This window comes from Aulonocara stuartgranti (assembly GCF_965226115.1).
Source record: "Aulonocara stuartgranti genome assembly, chromosome: 10".
Lineage (NCBI taxonomy): Eukaryota > Metazoa > Chordata > Actinopteri > Cichliformes > Cichlidae > Aulonocara > Aulonocara stuartgranti.
In genome coordinates, this window is record NC_138946.1 from 20,270,001 (window position 1) to 20,290,262 (window position 20,262).

The 20,262-nt window shown below is 43.2% G+C and overlaps 2 protein-coding genes across 7 annotated transcripts in view; one reads left to right on the top strand and one right to left on the bottom strand.

The window, feature by feature from the left end:
• brd8a (bromodomain containing 8a) overlaps nucleotides 1-18,697 on the bottom strand; it is a 19,159-nt gene extending 462 nt beyond the window's left edge. The window contains exons 1-20 of one of the 3 annotated variants that reach the window (XM_082550013.1): nucleotides 18,292-18,697; nucleotides 17,811-17,907; nucleotides 17,233-17,302; nucleotides 17,008-17,057; nucleotides 16,773-16,895; nucleotides 16,602-16,682; nucleotides 16,398-16,462; nucleotides 15,055-15,197; nucleotides 11,880-12,062; nucleotides 11,061-11,151; nucleotides 10,541-10,690; nucleotides 10,163-10,326; nucleotides 9,591-10,038; nucleotides 9,438-9,481; nucleotides 9,037-9,305; nucleotides 8,439-8,531; nucleotides 8,288-8,356; nucleotides 7,917-8,199; nucleotides 790-834; nucleotides 1-644 (exon numbers count right to left, since the gene is read on the bottom strand). The exon at nucleotides 1-644 is cut by the window's left edge and continues 462 nt beyond it. In XM_082550013.1, the coding sequence (XP_082406139.1) occupies nucleotides 585-644; nucleotides 790-834; nucleotides 7,917-8,199; nucleotides 8,288-8,356; nucleotides 8,439-8,531; nucleotides 9,037-9,305; nucleotides 9,438-9,481; nucleotides 9,591-10,038; nucleotides 10,163-10,326; nucleotides 10,541-10,690; nucleotides 11,061-11,151; nucleotides 11,880-12,062; nucleotides 15,055-15,197; nucleotides 16,398-16,462; nucleotides 16,602-16,682; nucleotides 16,773-16,895; nucleotides 17,008-17,057; nucleotides 17,233-17,302; nucleotides 17,811-17,907; nucleotides 18,292-18,310 (2,547 nt within the window). In that variant the 5' untranslated portion in view covers nucleotides 18,311-18,697 and the 3' untranslated portion in view covers nucleotides 1-584. Of the gene's footprint in view, nucleotides 645-789; nucleotides 835-7,866; nucleotides 8,200-8,287; nucleotides 8,357-8,438; nucleotides 8,532-9,036; nucleotides 9,306-9,437; nucleotides 9,482-9,590; nucleotides 10,039-10,162; nucleotides 10,327-10,540; nucleotides 10,691-11,060; nucleotides 11,152-11,879; nucleotides 12,063-15,054; nucleotides 15,198-16,397; nucleotides 16,463-16,601; nucleotides 16,683-16,772; nucleotides 16,896-17,007; nucleotides 17,058-17,232; nucleotides 17,303-17,810; nucleotides 17,908-18,291 lie in introns of those variants that run through there. The other 2 variants (XR_014279399.1, XM_082550014.1) reach the window with 2 other exon arrangements.
• Nucleotides 17,927-20,262, top strand: part of gng8 (guanine nucleotide binding protein (G protein), gamma 8) — a 10,484-nt gene continuing 8,148 nt past the window's right edge. For 2 of the 4 annotated variants that reach the window (XM_082550047.1, XM_082550049.1), the window contains exon 1: nucleotides 19,700-19,790. The gene's annotated coding sequence lies outside the window, so the exon portion shown is untranslated. Of the gene's footprint in view, nucleotides 18,218-18,840; nucleotides 19,791-20,262 lie in introns of those variants that run through there. The other 2 variants (XM_082550048.1, XM_082550050.1) reach the window with 2 other exon arrangements.

The window sequence follows — 20,262 nt, forward strand, 5'->3', positions numbered from 1 at the left end:
AGTAGAATAAGCATGTAGGTACTGTTTCACCAAAGTGTCACATTGATAAAATAAATCCAACACAAACATTACAGTAAAAGGATATCAAAGTCTTAAAATTAGATCTTTAAAATCTGTTTTACACCTGCAGTGAAAACGCTTCTGTTTGAAATCAACTTGCCCCTCTGGCCAGACTTTTGGCCTTCTGGACGCTAATCTGGGGATCAACTTCAAGCCCAGTTAATTCAATATTCAGCCCAACTGTATAATAGGAGCATTTTTTAAAACCTCTCTACATCCCCATGAACTTCAGAGCAGGTTACGTCTGAGTGATGTGCAGCTATATCCATGAAAGGTCTGACATGGTCTTTCAGAATGCTCCCACTCTAATCTGGGATTATACTTTATGTAATCCACGACTGTATGGCTGTCTCAGAACAAATTAGCATCTCCACACTGCAGTCTATCCTTTTAATCTAGAGTGCAAGCAAAGGTTACACTGCACCATACGCAGAGCCACAATCTGTGCAACTGAGAGACAATGAGATCAGTCTTTTCACTTTATCTCAGGGACACCATACTGATACAATATCATACTGATGGTTTCATTTCTTCATTTTGAGGTCAGCTTCTATGGCACTACGGCGCCCTCTGGTGCCTCCATCCTGCAGTGGAAGTGGGGGAAAAAACGTTTAGTCTGAGCTTTAAAAGACTAAATGAAGTATTTTAATAAAACCTTCTTTGTTTGTTTGTCTTCTTTGTTTGAATATATGTAACTGCAGTTTTAAAGGTAGTAAAGAGGGTACTTACAAAAAGAGAAAGAAGGAAGGCAGGGGAAGACATGGACACAGTGTCCTGTAAGAGGAACATGACAGATAAGAGCTGCAACTCAGTAGTGTGCTGAAAATCTCAAACAGGAGCAAAATAATACAAAGAGAGAGACAACACAGTACATTCAGCTAGAGGAAAACTGGAGACAAGCTTTAAAAACACACATTAACTGCTATAACACTAGTACTACATTTACTATGTTTTGTTGCTGCCCTGCCATTACATTACAGGACAATGCCACATGTTTAGCTCAGGATCTTTATATCATGTAAGCTACAGATATACAGAATACTGTTGTCAAGCCACTTTTCAAGGTACTGCAGGACATTTCAGTCATCTCCTACCTTTCAGTGATTTAGAGGTTCCCATTAACATCAGTATGCTATGACCCATCATTATTTAACTCTTTAAACTTTCCTATCTTCAAATGGGTTATCTGTAATCAGAATATCTAAAGAAACAGAAAAAGACATTCTGCCAGACTAGATGACCGGGAGGAAAAATACTTTTTTTCACCAAATACTTTGGGTGTAAGTAACATTGAAAGTCAATGTTAAAAATGAAAAAATATGTATTTTATATAGTATGGTGTGTAGCATAAGTGTTATAAAATCATTATTAGGTTAGCAGTTCTTTATGCAGTGCTTTTTGTCACAGAAACATCTTTTATAAATCAAACTAAAGCTGATTGAACAGTAGCTTCAATTCATTAGACCTAATATCGAGCAGTCTGCTTTCTTATTAAACACTCATTGAATGCTTTGGATAAACTATAAGTACATGAAGGCTTCAGACAATAACTTGAGGTTACTCTATTCCGTAACCTCTGTTCTCTGATAACATGAGTGAGGTAAGATAAGCTCACCTCTTCCTCGCTTCGTGCAAGGAGGGGTATCTGGTGAGACACCTCACTCATGTTATCAAAGATATGCAGACTCCCATATTGCCAGATAAGCCCATCTGAACGACTGACTGCCAACTTAGGTCGTCTCGTGGGGTCATCTCTAGCCCACACTTAACACAGTCAAACGTCAAAGGTGAAGCCCAGCTTGCTGCACATATCTCCTCTATAGAGACACTCCTAAAAAGGGCCCAAGAGGTTGCTGTGCTGGAGTAAGCCAATTGGATTGCCTCAGCATCTAGGCACTCCTGTTCAGGGGAGGAGAAAGGAGGAGGGCAAAAAGCTTCCAGCTCCAATGGGGTGCATTGGAGATAAGGATTTTGGGGCACAAAGGCCGGATTTGGCCTGAGCGTGACTCTAGAGTTATCCCGCGTGAATCGGGTGCACTGTTTGTGTATTGACAGTGCATGAATATAGCTGATATGCTTTGCAGATGCGAGAGCCAGGAGCAATGCAGTCTTCAAAGACAGGATTTTTATTTCCACCTGGCTTAGTGGTCTCAAATGGTGGCTGTGAAACTGCCCCCAGCATCAGGGATAAATCCCATGTGGGGACGAGAGGTTTAGAAACCGGGTGGAGTCGTTGTGCCCCTGTCATAAAACAGCGGACTAGCGGGTGATGGCTCACTGGGCCATCCACGAAGCCCACATGGCAGGCTGAAATGGCTGCTAGATATACTTTAATTGTGGAAAAGGCCTTTCCTTTATCTAACAGTTCCTGGAGAAAGGAGAGAATTGTTGTCACAGAGCACTGAAAATAGAGAGTGTGAGACTTTCCACACCACTCCTCAAATAATCTCCACTTGTTCTCATACAATGATCTTGTGGAGGGGGCTCTAGCATTCTGAATAGTGGCTATAACACCCTGGGTGAGTCCTCCCATACTCAAATTCAACCTCTCACAGGCCAAGCCCACAGGGTGAGGGTGAAAAAAAATCTCCCCCCTGGCCTGGGAGACTAGGTCTCGTCACAGAGGAGAGGCCAAGGTTCGCTCCACAAGAGGGGCATAATCTCCGCTAACCAATGGGACCATCGTCCACCTTGGGGCGATCAATATTATTGTTAGCCCCCTCTCTCTCACTCTGGTTAAGAGTGGGAGAAATTAAGGCCAACGGAGGGAACGCATAAAGCAGAACATGTGGCCAATTGTGAGCTAATGCATCTACCCCTAGCGCAGCCTCCTGGTCCCTCAGGGAGAAATACAGTGGACACTGAGCGTTCTCCCTCGAGGAAAACAGGTCGACCTGTGACTGGCCAAAGCGGGTCCAGATATGGGTCACCACCTGTGGGTGCAGGGTCCAGTCCCCGTACTGCAGGTTTCCCCTGGACATTAAATCTGCTCCCAAGTTCAGAGCTCCTGGAATGTGAGCAGCTCTCAGTGACAACAGATTGATGCTGCTACACATGATCAGTTTGCGAGCAAGCATGTGCAAAGGACGGGACTGTAACCCGCCCTCTGTCAATGTACGCCACAACAGTGGTGTTGTCTGTTCTGATCAGAACATGGTGATTTCTTAACAGTGGAAGGAAGTGTCTCAGTGCTAGAAATGCTGCTAGCAATTGTGGCCAGTTTATGTGAACACCCCTTTGTCGTGAGTCCCAGTTGCCGCTCACTGCTCTGCCCTCATGAGTGGCACACTAGCCCGTGAGACTCGCGTCCGTGGTCACCACCTTTCTGGCTGTGAAAGCCCCAGTGACACCCCCAAAGTGAGAAATGTGGGATTTCTCCAACAGTGGAGTGCTGCAGCGCAATCTGCTGTCACTCTGATATGGTGGTGGGTATGGTGCTTTCGATTCAGTCTCCGTGATGCAACCCATTGCTCAAACTCCCTTATATGCAGTCTGCCTACTGGAATGACTGCCAGTGAAGACACCATTAATCCCAGCATCTGCAGGCATCTTCTGAATGGGAGATATCTTCCCACCTGAAAAATGCCGGCATGTCATAGCATTTTTTTGACTGTAATCACCGAGAGACACGCTCTGTGCGAGGTGGAGTTTAGAGCTATTCCTATGAAAGAGATGGCCTGAGCTGGCTGCAGGACACTCTTTTCATAGTTTATGGTGAAACCCAGAGCCATCAGGTGATCCACTGTCAACCTGGTGTGCTCTCTTCCCATTATTTCTGACTCTGATAGCAGCAGCCAATCGTCTATGTATGTTGCTATGCGGATGCCCCGCCTCTTCAGTGGGGCTATGACTGCCTCTGTGCATTTCACAAATACCCGAGGGCTCTCCCGAGTTTTAAATGCACTTTAGAACAGCACATAGCGACACTACATATGAGCGGGCGTAGGGAGGTTTGAGGTCTTCACTCACCCCGGTTCTGTTAGCCGTCAGGACTGGGGGGCTGGGAGGAGGTGCTGGCCGTCAGATTGGGGTCTCGGATGCGGGGCCTCCCTGCTACTGCAGATAAGGAGGTGGTCAACTTGCCTCCACCCCAGAGAGAAGGGTTACATCTCCCCTCACCACACTCCCTGCCGGTGGCTGATGCCCTCAGACGTTGGTGTGTTGGTGGTCCTTGTCGTCTGGGGCTGGGCGCTCATGTATGTACTGGCTCACTCCTGGTGGCCGATTGGCGGGGCCTGGCGCCTGTGGCCCGGCTGGGCCCCTTCCGGGGGGTGGGATGCCCTCAGGCCTCTGGGCTTGAAGCTCGGTCCTCTCTGGCACAGCTGGCTGCCGGCAGAGCCTGCGGGCACGCCAATGCAACCCCCTCTGGCCTCTGCTCCGTAGCTGCTGGGTGACCTCTCGTTTGGGGCTCTACTCAGCTCTTCCCAGGAGGGTGGTACGGTTCCCCCCCTTTTGGTGGTCCTCCTCGGGTCCTTGTACTCTGGGGCCTCTGGATATCTGGGGCCTGGATCTCCTCCATACCTGCTTTATACCCTGGTGGACGGGGCTATGGCTCCCCACACTCCCTAGCAGATCGTTACATGGAGAAACCTTTGGAATACAAGCATGCTGATCCACACAGGTGTGCACACGGGTGTTCACAGACGCGGACTACACCCTTCTTGGCTGCTGCCTCAAAGCACATTGTGCGCTGTCTATCTTGTGTGCTGCACAATATCGTTTAATATTCAGTATCTACTGTTATCTACTGCTAGCTAGTTTATTGTGATGGTGCTGTATTTATTATGTTGCTCTTTTTTTTGTTTGCTTTCTCTTCTGTTTTTTTTTCTCCATACAGGTGATCCAGGTGTTTTGTTTGTTTTTCTTTCTTTCTTTCCCCCTTTCTCACCGTCTCTTCTCCCCTCTGTTTTTCTTTCTCTCCCTCTCTTTCTTTCATTCTTTCTCCCTGTCCTATCCCCCAGCCATGTCTGTCCCATTTGTAGCAACCGAAAATAAAATAAATTCATAATTGTAATAAAGGTAAATCAAATGGACCAATATGGCAAGGCCATGATGATCCACTTGGTAAAATAAATCCGCTTGGCATCTTTCTTGGCCTTAAGACAACAATTCTGATGGCTAAAGATCCAAATGGGACACAAAAAAAGGAAAAGAAAAAAAAAAAGACAGTCCTTCTTCTTGCGGTCCGACTGCTTGGCTGGTGGTGGGGCACCCTGAGCAGTGGGTCTTAGGGTTCTGTGATCCTAGGGGACCCTGGACCGCGACCTGCGGGGCTGGGTGGCGAGGGATTTTAAACGTCGGCACGCCGGGTGGACGGCTGGGGCTCTGAGCAAACTTCCGGCAACTGGGTGGAGACGGGGGCACAGCCTGGGTCTTCCTAGTGAGACACAGCTGCAGGGTCTCTCCCTCTTTCTTTTTCTCCTCGCACCGTCTTTGTATGGTGGCAACGGCGGTCCCGAAAAGGCCAGCGGGGTCGATGCTTTCATCCAGAATGTCACATTTTTCTCTGTCCAAAAGCCCCGCCAAGTTCAGCCATCTTGCCCTCTCCTGCAGGATGATGATGCTGAGAGCTCTGCCCGCCGCTTGTACTGCTGCTCTAGTGAGGTGGAGACACTGGTCCGTAACGATGCCCAGCTCTTCCCACAGCTCGCTAGCATCGGGCTTCGCAGCAGCCTGGTCCTGGAGCTCCGTCGAGTAGGCTAGCAGGAGCGATGAGGCGTTCAATGCCCTCACAGTGGTGGCAACTGATTTATACGCTTTGTCAGCCAGGGAGGACTGCAGGCGTTTGGCCTTGAAGGGCAGGGACGGACCAGATGACATGGAAAGTTTCTGGTTTGGGTGGAGATGAGAAGTCACTAGATTCTCCACTGTGAGGATTTGGTAGATGCCCTTCTCCTTCATTCCAGCGCAGTCATATGCCGCCGCTCCCTGCACGGGGTTGGGTGACGAAAATGGCTTTGCCCAGCAGCGTGTGACCTCGTCCACGCATTCGGGGAAAAGCGGCAGTACCTGCTTAGTAGTGCGCTTTGCTCTGGGGAGCCCTTTACCCTCGTATCGTGAGGTGGAGGTCTCCGTTGTCACGTTGGGCCATGGGACTGCCAGCTTTCCAGCTGCCCGTTTTGCAACATCAAATAGCTCCATGACACGGGACCGTGTGCCGGTGTTATCACAATCGATCCCTTGAGTCACAGAATTCCAACCAGAGGGGGCAAAGAAAACGTCGTCATCCTCACCCGAGACGAGACGTTCCAACGGTCCCTCAGAGGATTTGCTGAGTAGCTCGTCATTAGCCTCAAGGGAATCAGACAACATAGCTTCGCAGCTGACCTAGGCATCGTCCACCAGCGGGAGGATGATATCCATCTCGTCGCCCCAGCTGGCGCCTGGTGTGGCTGACTCAGTGTGCTCCATCAGTGCGCCAATTGGAGACAACATTGGGTCCTTCTTCGACAGGCTAGCCTGGCAGGCTAGAATTGACGAAGGCTTTTCAGAGTAAAGCGAGCACAGTGTTCACATGAACCTGGTGTGGAAATAGCCGCTTGGGCGTGTTGCAGCCCGGGGCACACCACAGAAGCGTCATGTGTATCTGAGCCTGATATTTTGCAACCGCAGGGGAAAATTCTGAAGAAGCGAGAAGAGGAAATTGAATGACGGGTGACGCTGTGTCACACCCTTTTACCCGGTCTTTAAGTCTGACGTCATTAGCCGTGCCTGGGACCAAACTCCGCTGCAGGTCTCTAAGTCAAATGATCACTCCAGCATTACTGAGAGTTGAAAAACTGTCTAAATTCATTCATCTGTAATAAAATGATTAGTATGGATACTCTACCAGGTGTAACAATTAAGTTTAACATCCAGTCATCCATGAAAACAGAATTTATTAAATTTAACGGAGTTAGAGGTTAGCAGGAAGTTAGCTCACTAGTTTCCATCTAAATATAACATACCATGTTCTGACTGAGGGATTTCTGAAACAAATTAAGATGTACAGCTCTGCTATCACTTCTGACATAAATGAAGACAGGAAAGTAAACAGCAGTGATGTTTGTAGGGTTACCAAAGTTTGGCTAGCTGGTATATAATGATGTGCTGCGTGATCGCTAGCGACACAGCTATGTTAGCATAATATAAACAGAGAAGCTGGAGGATGTTATTGTTACTCATTAACAGGCAGGGCAGCATAGCTGGTGACTTTTTTCCATTCGATAAAAGTTAACATGAGGGTTCTTGAAGGTTAGGGGCAAATGCAGTTGCATAGCAGGATCCTGTAAACGGACCAAACTTCAGTCAGGAGAAAAACTGAGATAATCCATCCACAATACAAGGTTAGTCATTAAAATACTACTGCATGGGCTGAGCTGTAGTTACATGTAAAGTTTTAAAAACTGAGCTTTAAAATGATTAGTGGTAATAAAAACCGAGAGAGGCCAACAGTGATCACTGACTGTTTTTAGGGGCTTGTTGAGATTAAATAGAACAAGATACAAAGCATTAAAACATGTTAAAAATACTGCAGCCTTATTAAACGCAGAGTAGTTTGGGCCTGGACGCAGGGTTCATCACGTCATCACTTAAAAGACTGGATAGGGAGGAGGGTGGCCAATGCTGGCTGGAGTAATGACATGCTGAGAGAGCGTCGCCCATAGTGAGACACCGAAACGAATGTTTGAAGGAGAACAACCTGATTTTCATAGCATACGAAGCCAATGGCTACCTGAGAATAACTGATTTAAAATTAAACGTCATGCTTTGGAAAATGGCCATCAAATAGTTTGGCATCACTTTCTTCTACCTTTGTTGTCTCACCCTTTTCTCTTCTTCTGTACTCTGCTTTTGTCAAAACTCTAGTGAAGCACCTTGTCAGTAGAGTCCTGTTTGCGCGTGCTCTCACGGCCTCTCAGGCTCTTGGCGCTGATACCAGATTCTGACGTCTCCATGATGAGCTGGGTAGCTAGAAACTGTTGGATCTGCTCCAGCACGTCACGCTGCATCTCCAGAGCCATGTGGTACACGTCGTGGTCCAGGCTGTTGTACATGACTGCATTCTGAAACATCAGCATGATGTCCCTCTGGAACTCGGCGGTGGTCCGTATCAGACCGTTCTCGATATTCTTCTTTATGGTTGCCAGGTCCATGGGCCTGGAGAACAAGAAGCGAAGACAGTTCTGTCTGAGATGTTTTTCCTCTAAAGCTCCAGTAAAGTGATACAAAAATATTCTTTGCTTACCTGTGCACAATACTGTGGTATCCAGGCGCAATTTCTTCTGTTACTGGCTGAAGGAAGACATTTGCATACCTACAACAGGTTTACACGACGCGTTACAGAAAAATATCGGAGACTGTGCATTTAGTGTTAAAGTTATGAATCAGATTCTGACCTGTGATTGGCTGCTGCTCGCCACACAAGCATAATGGCTTTCTTCCAGATTTTGTGAGCCTGTAGAGCTTCCAGATCCTCACTGCACACAGAACTGCATGTTGAAGGTCAAAAAAGGAAGTTGTATGAATGCAGAAACTAATCTGCTGCAAACTCAGTATTCTTACATCATCAGCACCATCTAGAGCAGGCGTCTCAAACTCGTCACCCCTATTTGCAGCCTGTATATTGACTGATGTGTACACTTATGTCTGCATTTTTATTTTGTTAAATACAAACAAAGTTATAGCAGAAGTGTTGCCACGTGTCTGGTCAGAAAGAGAGTACCAATTTGTTTATTTGGTAGTTCAATGAAAGGCTTCAGTGAGAAAAAAAATCATTCGCATTTGCAGTTTTTTCTTGTTATACAATATTTGACATTTTAAAAAACAAACAAAACACCACATTTTCAGAAATATTTGTGGGTGTTTTCTTGTTTGTTTGTTTTGTACTCCTTGAACACTAAAGTGGTCCTCCAATGAGATGATAGTGCCAGCAGTGGCCCACAGCTCATTTAAGTTTGAGACCCCTGATCTAGAGTATAAATGCATTTCACTTACAACTGCGAAGAAGCTGGGCTGCTGGGGATGGAGTCTGCAGTTGTGTGGAGCTGCAGTGAAGAGGAAGCCGTATGGAGGCTGTATCCATCCTCACTCTCACTGGCTGCCGGTTCTAGCTCAGTTTCGCCGTCTGGCTCTGATAGGAATTCTTCCACCCCATCTCCCACTTCTTCTCCACACACCTCTGGCCCATTAACTTTGTTTTGCAGGTTAGTCCCCGAGGCCTTCTCTCCTCCCCCAATAGTTATTGCGTCCTCCCTCTTCGTCTCCTGCAAAAATGTATAAAGGCACAGACAGATTCAGACAAAACTGAAAGTGCCGGGTTACTGTGGAGCACACTGCAAATTTTAGTACAGCAATTACAAGCATCATGCTCGCTTTGTCCTCATACAGTGCTATACCTTTGGATGCCTTTCTGTCACTGGGTTATCTTCTAATACCGAGTCTGTCAAGATAGTAGAAATGAATAATAAGGTTTGCAAAATGCATAGTCTGACGCAAACTGCATGTTACGTGGCAAGGCAGTACAAATGCTTAAGCATGGATGTTCGTACCTCCGTGGATTTTTTCAGGGATTTGCTGTGCCCACTTCTCACGTTCACATTTTCTGGATGACATTTGGGTTTTTGAGTGAACCGCCTCTCCGGTCTCTCTCACTGCTGCAGCCTGTGGAGGCGTTCCACTGCGGTAGTGCTCCAAAATCTTTGAGTTGCATCCAGATGAGGAAGAGGGAGGAATGCTCCTCAGTCCCACAGGAAATCCTGCAAGATGGTTATCTTGACTGTTGCAAAAAGAAGAGAGTGAAGCTTCTGTCCTCTCCTCCAAGCTACAGTGAAGAGATGAAGACTGTACAGCCCCAGTGGGCACTGTGGGATTGTGTGGCTCATGAGGCTGGAAAGGCCCAGAATCCCAGGCAGCAGACAGAGCGTGGCCATTTTCTTCACAAAGGGACAGAGCAGCCTCAACTGCAGCTGCATCCAAAGCATCAGCAGCTTCATCAGCCTACAAAAAGAAGCATACAATGAATGCTCATATTGTAAAAAATAAATAAATAAATAAAAATCCAAACAGGTCTCATAAATTATTTAATGTAACCTAAACAGTAAGGTTTGTTGACTTTTAGAACCTTCTCTTCAATGATGGCGATGATGTCCCCCACTGTCTTCAGGTCCAGCTCATGACACAGTGACACAGTCACATCGTCCTCACTGAGCTCTGACACCTTATCTTCTACCATAGAGGAGACAGGCTGGCATCCAGGGGCCACAGATGGCACCATCACATTTACCTCTGCATGAATGCAACAACTGATTTACTATCTGTTTAATATTTCGACACCATGAATCTAAATTCTTATTTGGTATAGCATTATTACATCTTTGCTAGTTTAGAGCAGGTGGCCAAGAACAGATCTGATCAACAGGTCACAATTAAATCCTCTGTATACAATGCAAAGTTTGTGATATTAAGAATGTGAGGGTGTTGGATCAGAAAGTGGACAGACCTGCACTTGCTGAGATGTTTGATTGAGCAGGAACAGGAGTGGTGGCAGAGAGAGGAACACTGGAGGCAGAATCTACACTGACCATAAAACCTAATGGAGGGGAAAACTGGGCGGGGCCTGCTTCCAGGAGACGGGACAACATCGGGGCACCTGTCATGCAAGTATTCACGCATGCATTAACACATGAAGTGCAGAGCTCTGACAAAGCACCTCAGGCTATCAGATGGTCAGAGTATTAGCAAACATTTGCAGCAATGGCATCACCAGATAGCACCCATGCATTCAGAGTTCAAGAGTAAAACTAACAATTATAAAACATGTTCAATGAGCTAAAGATAAGAAGACCTATGGGACACTTTTTCCTGTGTCAAAGGGGGTTCTACTGAATGCTTTTTTTACTGGTATGGTAATCTGTTGCTTTGTGAAACATTTCTGTTTATCGAAATCCAAAAAGTAAGATTTGCTTTTGTAACAAGACATTTTAACAGAGATCAACAGTGATCAAACACAGCATCTGTACCTGCTGCCTGAGAGAGAGGCTGACAAGGTGGAGCCAGCTGCAAGTCATGTGCTCCTGACACATTACCTGTGGACACGTCACCATCTCCAATCTGAGATAAAGATGCATACACAAATCAAACACGTCTAAAACATGAAGCAGTGCTGTTTAATAATAAATCTGTTACTCATTAACAGGCAGGGCAGCATAGCTGGTGTTTTTTTTTATCCCATCAGTGGTGTCTGATCAATACTGGATTTTAAGGCCAGTGCCAATAAAGAGAGAAGGCAAAATGGTTTCTTCTTCAAGTCCAGGATATGTGAAGTGAATTTTATATATACAGTGATTTTAAACAGAATCCAAATTTAAACGATAACAGAGAACTGTAAGGAGACAGACTGGATAGCCAAATTATTAGACACCCTCTAAAGCAGCGGTCCCCAACCCCCGGGCCTCAGACCGGTACCAGTCCGTGAGTCGTTTGGTACCGGGCTCAGGTGTGAAATGTATAGTTTTCAGGGTTTTTAATCGGTTTTCAGCGTTATTTTGTTATCTTTTTTATCGTTTACTCGGTTTTTCTTGGTCTTTTCACGTGTGTTATGAATAAATTTTCTTTTTGTCGGTACCGGTACTAGTTTTATTTTGTTGTATTTATCCGCGACACCTTAAAGGCCGGTCCATGAAAATATTGTCGGGGATAAACCGGTCCGTGGCGCAAAAAAGGTTGGGGACCGCTGCTCTAAAGCACAGGAATTCTTTACGTGATCATATAAAGGTAGACTGCCCTGCAGTCTTGTACAAGTTAATTACTGGCATATATATTAAAGCCCTTCAACAAACCAATCTGGAATTTGTGGCCAATATACTGCCTTTCTTCAGTAACTCTGACAGGAGGGGAGATGGTGGTGGTGTGGCTTTCTGACACAGTAACTTCTTTTGGGTGGGGTCCTCTAGCAGGGACCCGTGGCTGTCATCATTACCAGAAGGCTCAGCAAATGTCATTAGCCTGGCTGTTCCAGAAGCCTAGAGACAGACAGAGGGAAACATGACATTTTATTAGGATTTACAGATGTAGTTGTTATCAGTTCTCTAATACTGTATGTTTTCTTTTTTGTCTCTGAAGGGAACGGTCAAAAGTATTAGACTCATTTCCAAAATAAAAACAGTCATTTTCTATGCCTTACATCCCATATAGCACTCCTGGTAAGTTACAGCTAAAATTATTTTTTTTAGGTATTATGAGCCCGAATTTACCAAATCTAAATTAGTGGCACACAAGAAACACATTACATTACATCTACTAGGTATATACTGGACATATAATGAAGGACATTATATCTGCTGAGTGTTGTGGTGAAATAGATAGTTTAAATTTGTGACTATTTAGCGATTTTTCTTAATAGCACACTTTGTTTAAAAGGGATTTTAAAATTCTAGTATGATGATAAAATAGATGGAATGTTTTGTAAATTAGCCAATTAAGTCACAATGACAAATCAAATGTCAATTAGGTGGTTAATGAGGAGAAATCGGTCCGTGGGGGAAAAAGACGCATTTAGCAAGTTTGCCAGTGTTAACTGGCAGGAGCTAACCTGGTGCTACAGTCGTGATTACTGTAGAAGACCTGGATGCTAAAACTACATCTACATTGGAAATGATTTGCTCCTCTTGCATCATTTTGAAGCTGACAGCTGGACGCCTGCAGACATTCCTAGATCCGGCTGCCTAGGTAACCCTCTAATCTACAGATATCGACAGGATTATTAGCCCACCAATGAAAATATATTAGTATTAGTAAATAAGTATTTCCCAATTGCTGTTACACCTGGAAAAGAGTTTTTAGGACTTTTTAAGAATAAAACACCCACGTTTTATTACATTACTTTACTTTAACACAGAAACAAAATGATTTCATAAAAACAGAAACTACCAGGGTTAAAATTATTAGCTCCCTGATGCTAACGGTCAATTGTGTATCCTTTTTGCTAGATAACAGCCTGCAGTCAACTGTTGTAGTTTTCAGCTAGTCTCGCATGCGTCTCCTGAGCAATCTCAGCTCAATTTTCTTTGGTGAATCTCTCAAGATCCTTCAGATTTGATGCTCTCCGGGCATGGACCTTGGTCTTCAGTTCACCCCACAGATTTCCAATAGGATTCAAGACAGGGCTTCGACATGCCAGTTGTTCAGCATGTTCGCTTTGGTCTTCTGGAGGTAGTTCTTCAGAAGAATTGTTTTAGGTTGTGTTGGAAAGCAAAGCAACGATCCAGACTCGGTTTTGTTGCTGGAGGTTTTCTTTCATAATCTTCACATATCCTTCTTCCTTCATGATTCCTTCCACCTTGACAAGATTTTCAGCTCCAGATGCACTGAAGTCTCCACACAGACGGTGTTCTTTGGCTTGTATGCTTCTCCCTTCTTTTTCCAAACATAAGCAACATCTCTGTGGCCAAAGAGCTCTACTTTCATCTCATCTGACCAAAGAAACGGGTTCTCCAGGTTGCCCTTAGCATACTTCAGTCTGGCCTGAAGGTGTCTCTTTTGCAGAAGTTTTCTTAGTCTGCAGCCTCACAGTCCATTCCTATGCAGCGTTCTGGTGGTCGTCTTCTTTGAGACTACAATTTCCAACTTCCAAACTTTTTGCAGTTGTTCTAAGGTCTTTAGACACGTCACTGACTAGTTTTCTTTCCCTAGTCTTTGAAATCTTTCGCTTCTACCTCTGCTAGGCTTGTTCGGTACTGTGTTGCTCTATTTGAATTTCTTGATGATCCCTCTCATTTCAGTTCTCGACACTTGGAAAGGCTGTGATAACTTTGTATATACATCTGCTTTGGAAGCAACAACAATTCTTTTTCCCAAGTCTAAACTGTTTTGGGGTTTTTTTGGCATGATGTTCTCTCCAGTAACAGCTCAAACCCTTGCTGAAGTTTTTATAGTGTGTGTTAATTAGAAGATAACGCTCAGTTTTAACTTCATTTTACAAACCTTTAGCACAAATCTGAAGCACATCAAAGTCTGTTACGCATCAGTGGTTTGCACTATGGCTCAATATGAAAGTTTAATAATACTGAATCTGATAACTGTTGTGTTTTCTGAAATAATTTTGTTATTGTTTCTATATCATTGCTTCTATCTAACATTCACACACATTTATACTCCGATGGATGCACTGGAGAGCAACCTGGATCGACCTGAAAACTTTGACAAAAACTTGAAATTTCATTAATGCTGCTATCACAGCTAATTACTGAAGCTTGAAAGAGCTTTATAAATTTGCATTCTAACTAGCCATGTGTTCATTTTGGCTACGCTGTTGGTGCCTGGACTGCAGCTTTGGAACGATTGATTGAGCAGCCGCGCTAGCACTAACAGACAAGGTGCAATGCTAAGCTGATGGCCTCTGACATTTCCTGTTAAGGAAAAAGGTACTTGAATGTGGATTACATTCCTTCTATTAAGCATATTTGACACTTCCTGTCTGTGTCTGCCAAAGGGTCTGTTACTGCTGCAATGTTCAGGATGTTATAAACTAATTAAGGATAACACAAAGACACCTAAACAGCCTGTCACTCAAGCCTATTGAATCTGAGCTCTCTGGAAGCAAACGACTTCAATCAATGGTATTAGAGATTAAGACAGAGCTTCAGTATTTAGCCATGTATTCATTTTGGTATTTTTGTTAGTGCCCGGTTTTAAGATTTATTTTAGTCTGATGAAAGCTGCAATTTTTACAGACTTTATATGTGGAGAGTGAATTGAAAATAAAATAGAATACTAAAGTTTATTTGTAGTCTACAACCCAATCATGATCAAGTGATAATGCCAGGGGTAAAAATAATTTACCAATTATGTTTTTTCTTATTCCCCCTAAAAGAACATGACAGAAACAGAAAATATTTATAGAATCATTACACCATTATTAAATACTAATAAACACTTTTACATGTCTGAAAACGAGGCAGGATAAGTGAAATGTCAGGCATTGTCATAAGTAACTCTGAGTCTTCAGAGACTTACATTTTTTGTAGATGTAAGATCCAGTGTCAAGCACTCGAGTTGGTCACCTGGGGAGAACTCCTGGCTTGGGGAGCTACAGCCTGAGGGTGAATGCATGGTGACACTGGGTATCCGCTTGGGTGTGTTCTTTGCCACCTGTCTGGCTGAAAGAGGGACGGGCAGCATAGAGAGCCTTTTCTTGTGAGTCATACAAAAGCAAAGCTTTTCTTTTCAAAACAATGCTCTCTACACGGGCTGTCCAATTGGCTCAACCTGAGTATGAAAAATGCTGACATCTCTTTTGACAGGTGATCACCTTGAAATAAAGGATATTTTCTTTGTTTATTCCCATGTTTTCTAGTGCCAACAGCAGTTTAAAGTTTCTGGTCAAACAGTTCCTGCAGAGTGCAGCACTTCTAAAATACCCAATCAAGTCTTGATGAGCTTTCTGTACGACCATTCTTAACCCAGTTTAATTGTCAGACACATCTCAGTTTTTCATATTTTCCTTAAAAGAATCCAGACTTTCTTCTCATTTATAAAAGTTTTCTCGAGCAATATCATCAGTTTAATAAATTTCAAAGTTTTTCTTTGGACATCACCTACTTTTTCTCTCATTTTCAGTACCTGACCAATTTTAGACAACTTTTACTTTGTTTGTTTGTTGACCCACTTAAAACTGACCAATAAATCATGAAAGCCAAATTATCCCCATTTCTTTAGTTTAAAAAACTCCAAATAAAATATACTTTTTTGTCATTTGCCTTTATTTGATAGTGGAGACAGACAGGGCCACAGGTTGGATTCGAAACATAGCCACTGCCTGCTGGCCGGCCGCCTGCTCACCCACGGAGCTAAGCTGGCAACCAGATAATAGTTTGAGGCACAGGCATAAAATTGTACTTTTGAACTAACCAGGGGAGCTGTTATGAAGAATAAAGGTGGTATTTCCAAGTATTGACTTTCAAGCTTGTTAGAAGTGCACAAACCATATTTTTCCCATGTCTCTGCTGCATGTTTCAATAAATCACTTCACCTTTTTCCCATTTTCTTAGCAAAACATATAGAAATGAGGGTTGGCTCATCACTTTTGCACAGAAGTATATGTAACTTGTATCACAATGTCTGTTATATGAAGAATCTCTTCTGGTTTCAGTGGCACTAAGCACAAATATATCTAAGAAGTTACTTTTCATGTATATTACTAGCAGGCTGACTTAGCTACACAAAGTTATCTCAGTTTAATAATCATAATCTCATTGTTTTTTTATTTTCATTATTTATGGATGACCTGTGTAATTACTGAAATATAATTCTTTATGGATGTGTTCCTCAAAAAAGACCCCTGAAATTGAAAGAAATACCTTGATAAGCAGCATCTGTGTTTTTTCTTTTCATCTCTGCTTCCTCCTCCTCCAGTTTCTTCTTCCTAACAGATGCATGCACAACAAAAGATCATTTCCTTTGTTGTTACAAAGAGAGTCCAATGAGTCCAATGTTTAAGGTTTGCAGGAGAAAAAGACGTGCATGACTGTACAAACAGGGTTGATAGATTTGTTGCTTCTTACAGCAGAATTTCCTCCCATAGCTCTTTCAGTTTGGAATCCAGATGTCCTGCTTGAATCAGTTCAGCCTCTCTCTTCAGCTTCCTATGAAAACAGCAGTATGTCAGCTCATCTCACTGACGCAGTTTGAGGTGTGTGTCTTTTTTAGACGAATAATGTGTTCATGCTGGTTACCTGTGCTTCTCCTGCGTTTCTTTTATCAGCTTCTTTAGTTCCTCGATCCTCTCAGCCGTCAGTCTGCGAACTATCACATCCTCCACTGTCTCCACCACCTCACCTTTCTCGCCGCGCTTCCGCCTGAAGGTAACAAAGGCATCAGCTCGTAACGCTGCATATCCTCTAGATGCATTCATCAAACGGGGTAAAGCTACACAAGCATGTTTGAAGTTGAAGTCACTTATGTGCTCACTTTGGGGCCTCTGTCGCTTCCAGGAGCTCTGAGTATTTGGAGGCACAGTGCTGTGAAGATCCAAAAGAGTATCAAGAACAACTTCACTCAAATAGAGTGCGTGAAACCTACTGCAGAGATCATGGATTAAGTTTTTAATGTTGTGAAAGCAGCCCTGCGATAGTCTGACAACCTGTACAGGGTGTTCTCTGCTTTTCACCCTGTGATAAGGTGCTCTGGTCATACCTTTTGAGAGAACCAGTCAGGTGGTCGTCCAGGTTCTGCAAATGGTTTTATGGCACGACTGACCGATACCCTGATGAAAAAAGCATAAGACATCCCAAGATAAATACAGTTCTAAAGATTATTAGACTTAAACAATGTTCTATTTATGCAATGGTTTATTATCTTTATATTTCAGGAACAAAATTATATTAAATCTATTTTTTTTTTCATTTATAATTACTCTTTTATTTGTTACTTCATGCAAACCTGGTACTAAATTAAAGCCAGCCAGCACCGGGCTGCATCATGTATGCCAGTGTAACAGATAAAGAATGACATGACTAACCATGGTTAAGTCATCCTATTTGTATGTCACTGTGTACTGTAACAGGAAAGCAGACCAGCAACCCTTTTAAGTACTCAGGCACAGGAATACTAACAGAACCACCCTAAGTGACAACATCTTATCTTAAAACCTAATCATAAGCGAAAGTTAGTTACATGTGTAACTAACAACATCTAATGTGCCAGATTATGACTCACACTATTGAGCACATAATACAGAATCGTTGAAACCAGCTGAAAGAGGCATGCATTACCAGTTCTGGTCCCCACTCTTCATGACAGATGTGGCCAAACACAGCTTCTCCCTCACTGACCATGGTTCTGTTGGTCCAATGACAAGCAGCTTGTGTTCTGCAGACGTGGACGAAACATAACATATACTTTATGCAGTATATTTTTAATACAGACTGTGTTCTGCTGGACGTCTCCGGCCTGGATCTTTTTTCTTCTTCTTTTTTTTTACCATTATGATCGAGCTAACCACCAGTACCGGCACTTTAAGCATGCAACTGCACACACAAAGAGAGTGTCTTTGATATAACTGATAGCAAACGGCAGCCACCACCAGTGTAAATAGAGCCGTCAACTCGTGATGACAACCAATAATCCGTGCAGGCTGCCACGCAGGGAGCGAAGAGAAGTTAGAAGCGATAAGATCCAAGTACGACACACACAAACACACACACGCTAACGGGTAGCATGTCATGACATTTGCTATTTTCTAACGTTACTCACTTCCAGCCCCGTTTGCCATCTTCCTGTCATCCCAACATCCCGTACATCTTGGTAGATAGAAACCCGGCGATTAACAACGCTGGCGATATGCGAAGGCGATACTCATAGGCTAACATCAATGGATGTTAGGCTGGATGTGGAGGCTCTCAAGATTTTTCTCACTAGCTAGCACGCTGAATCACCGCTGCTGCCCGTTAGTCTCAGTCTGGTATGCCAAAGCTTTTGGTAATTTAAGGATTAACCAGCTTGCTAGAATGCAAAGACTGCGTCTGTAAAAGAGTCAAAAAACGGTCTAATTACGTTAGAAAGAGTTTATGCTACCAAGCGACAGGCAGCCAGACGAAGAAAATGTTTTAGCTTACTGTAGCCATAAACCTTATTTCTCATTCTAGCTAGCAGCGAAGTGTTCGTACACGCCCACCACAGTAATAATAATGTACCACCCTGCAGGCGGCTGAGTTTTCATAATTAAGCAGGATAGCTTGTTTTTTATGTAAAGATGGAACTTAACTTGTGTCAGTAGAAAGATAATTATATGTATAAATGTTAGTCCAGCACTTCTTTTTTCCACATAACTGGGTAAAAGCACTAAGCACAAACAACAAGTTTAGTACACAAGTTGTTTGCCACACAACTAGCTAGGTTCACATGTAGCATGCTGCGCAGATGTGCTACTACTACTAAAAATAATAATATTAAATTCTCTATTATTATTATTTTATTGTCAAATAAAATCTATTTGTTTTGTGTACATTCAATCCTTTCCAAGCATGTTTCCCCATATTATTAATTATTTGAACAAATACATTTTAATTTGATATATCTCAGTTGCATTATACTCAAAATTGCCAAGAATCATTTTTTGAGTGTGCTTTAATGAACAAACACGCACAGTCAATAAAATAAAATAAAAATAAAGCTTAGCAATAAAAATAATGCTAAGCTATATGATTTCCAAAAAGCTCTCTGAGTTGAAATGTTGAAATTTACGCTCTTTATGCTGTCTCCTATTGAATAAGGACTACATTAACAGCTACACACAGTAGAAAATAATATCAGAACTTGACACTTGTACTAAACCAGTGGTTCCCAAACGTTTTCGCTAGGCCCCCCTTTGTTTTACAAGAAAAATGTTCGCCACCCCCCCTCCCCCGCGCGCACACGCGCACGCGCACACACACAAATACATCCTCCAACCACACACACCCATATTTTGCTCCATTGCGGTTTATTTCACACCTCAAACATTTAGTAAACAATTAAGCAAATACAAGTAAACTGCAATAAATTACAGGTAGTAAGAAAATAAACTACTAACTCTTTTATGCTACGTCCACACCTACACGGGTAATTTTGAAAACACAACTGTTTCTGTGCGTTTGGACCTTTCCTCCACACGTAAACGGAGTTTGGAATCACCGAAAACGGAGATTTTTTAAAACTCCTTTTTTGCGTTTATGTGTGGACAGGAATACCGAGGTCGGCATGCAACGTCAAAGGTATGTGCCTTTTTTCACGTCATGCTGTGCGCCACGTTATTACATGAGATGAATTGCAGAATGGCAGCAAGTCAGATTAACAGTATTTTGTATCTATCTTCAGGTTTTACATGCTTACATACACACATACTGTCCCTCCATTTACAAAGGCAGAGGCGTCATGGTGTAATTATTTTACGTGTATTTGTTTTTTTCCTGTGTAATAATATTCAACATTTATATCAATACATTTTTCAAAAAATGCCTGTCTGTGCAAAATGGGTTTAAAAACATAAACAGCTGTGGGATACTGTTTGTCCGTGATTTAGACAGGGGGAACAAATCGTGGCAGGATCAGCCTGATATTATTTGTATCCCACTGTAACTTTACTGTATACAGAGCTAACATCTCCAAAATGTCAGGAGTAGTTAGTCATTACAACAAGTGTGTGTGAACTAAAAATCAAGAATGTGGGATACTGTTTGTCCGTGA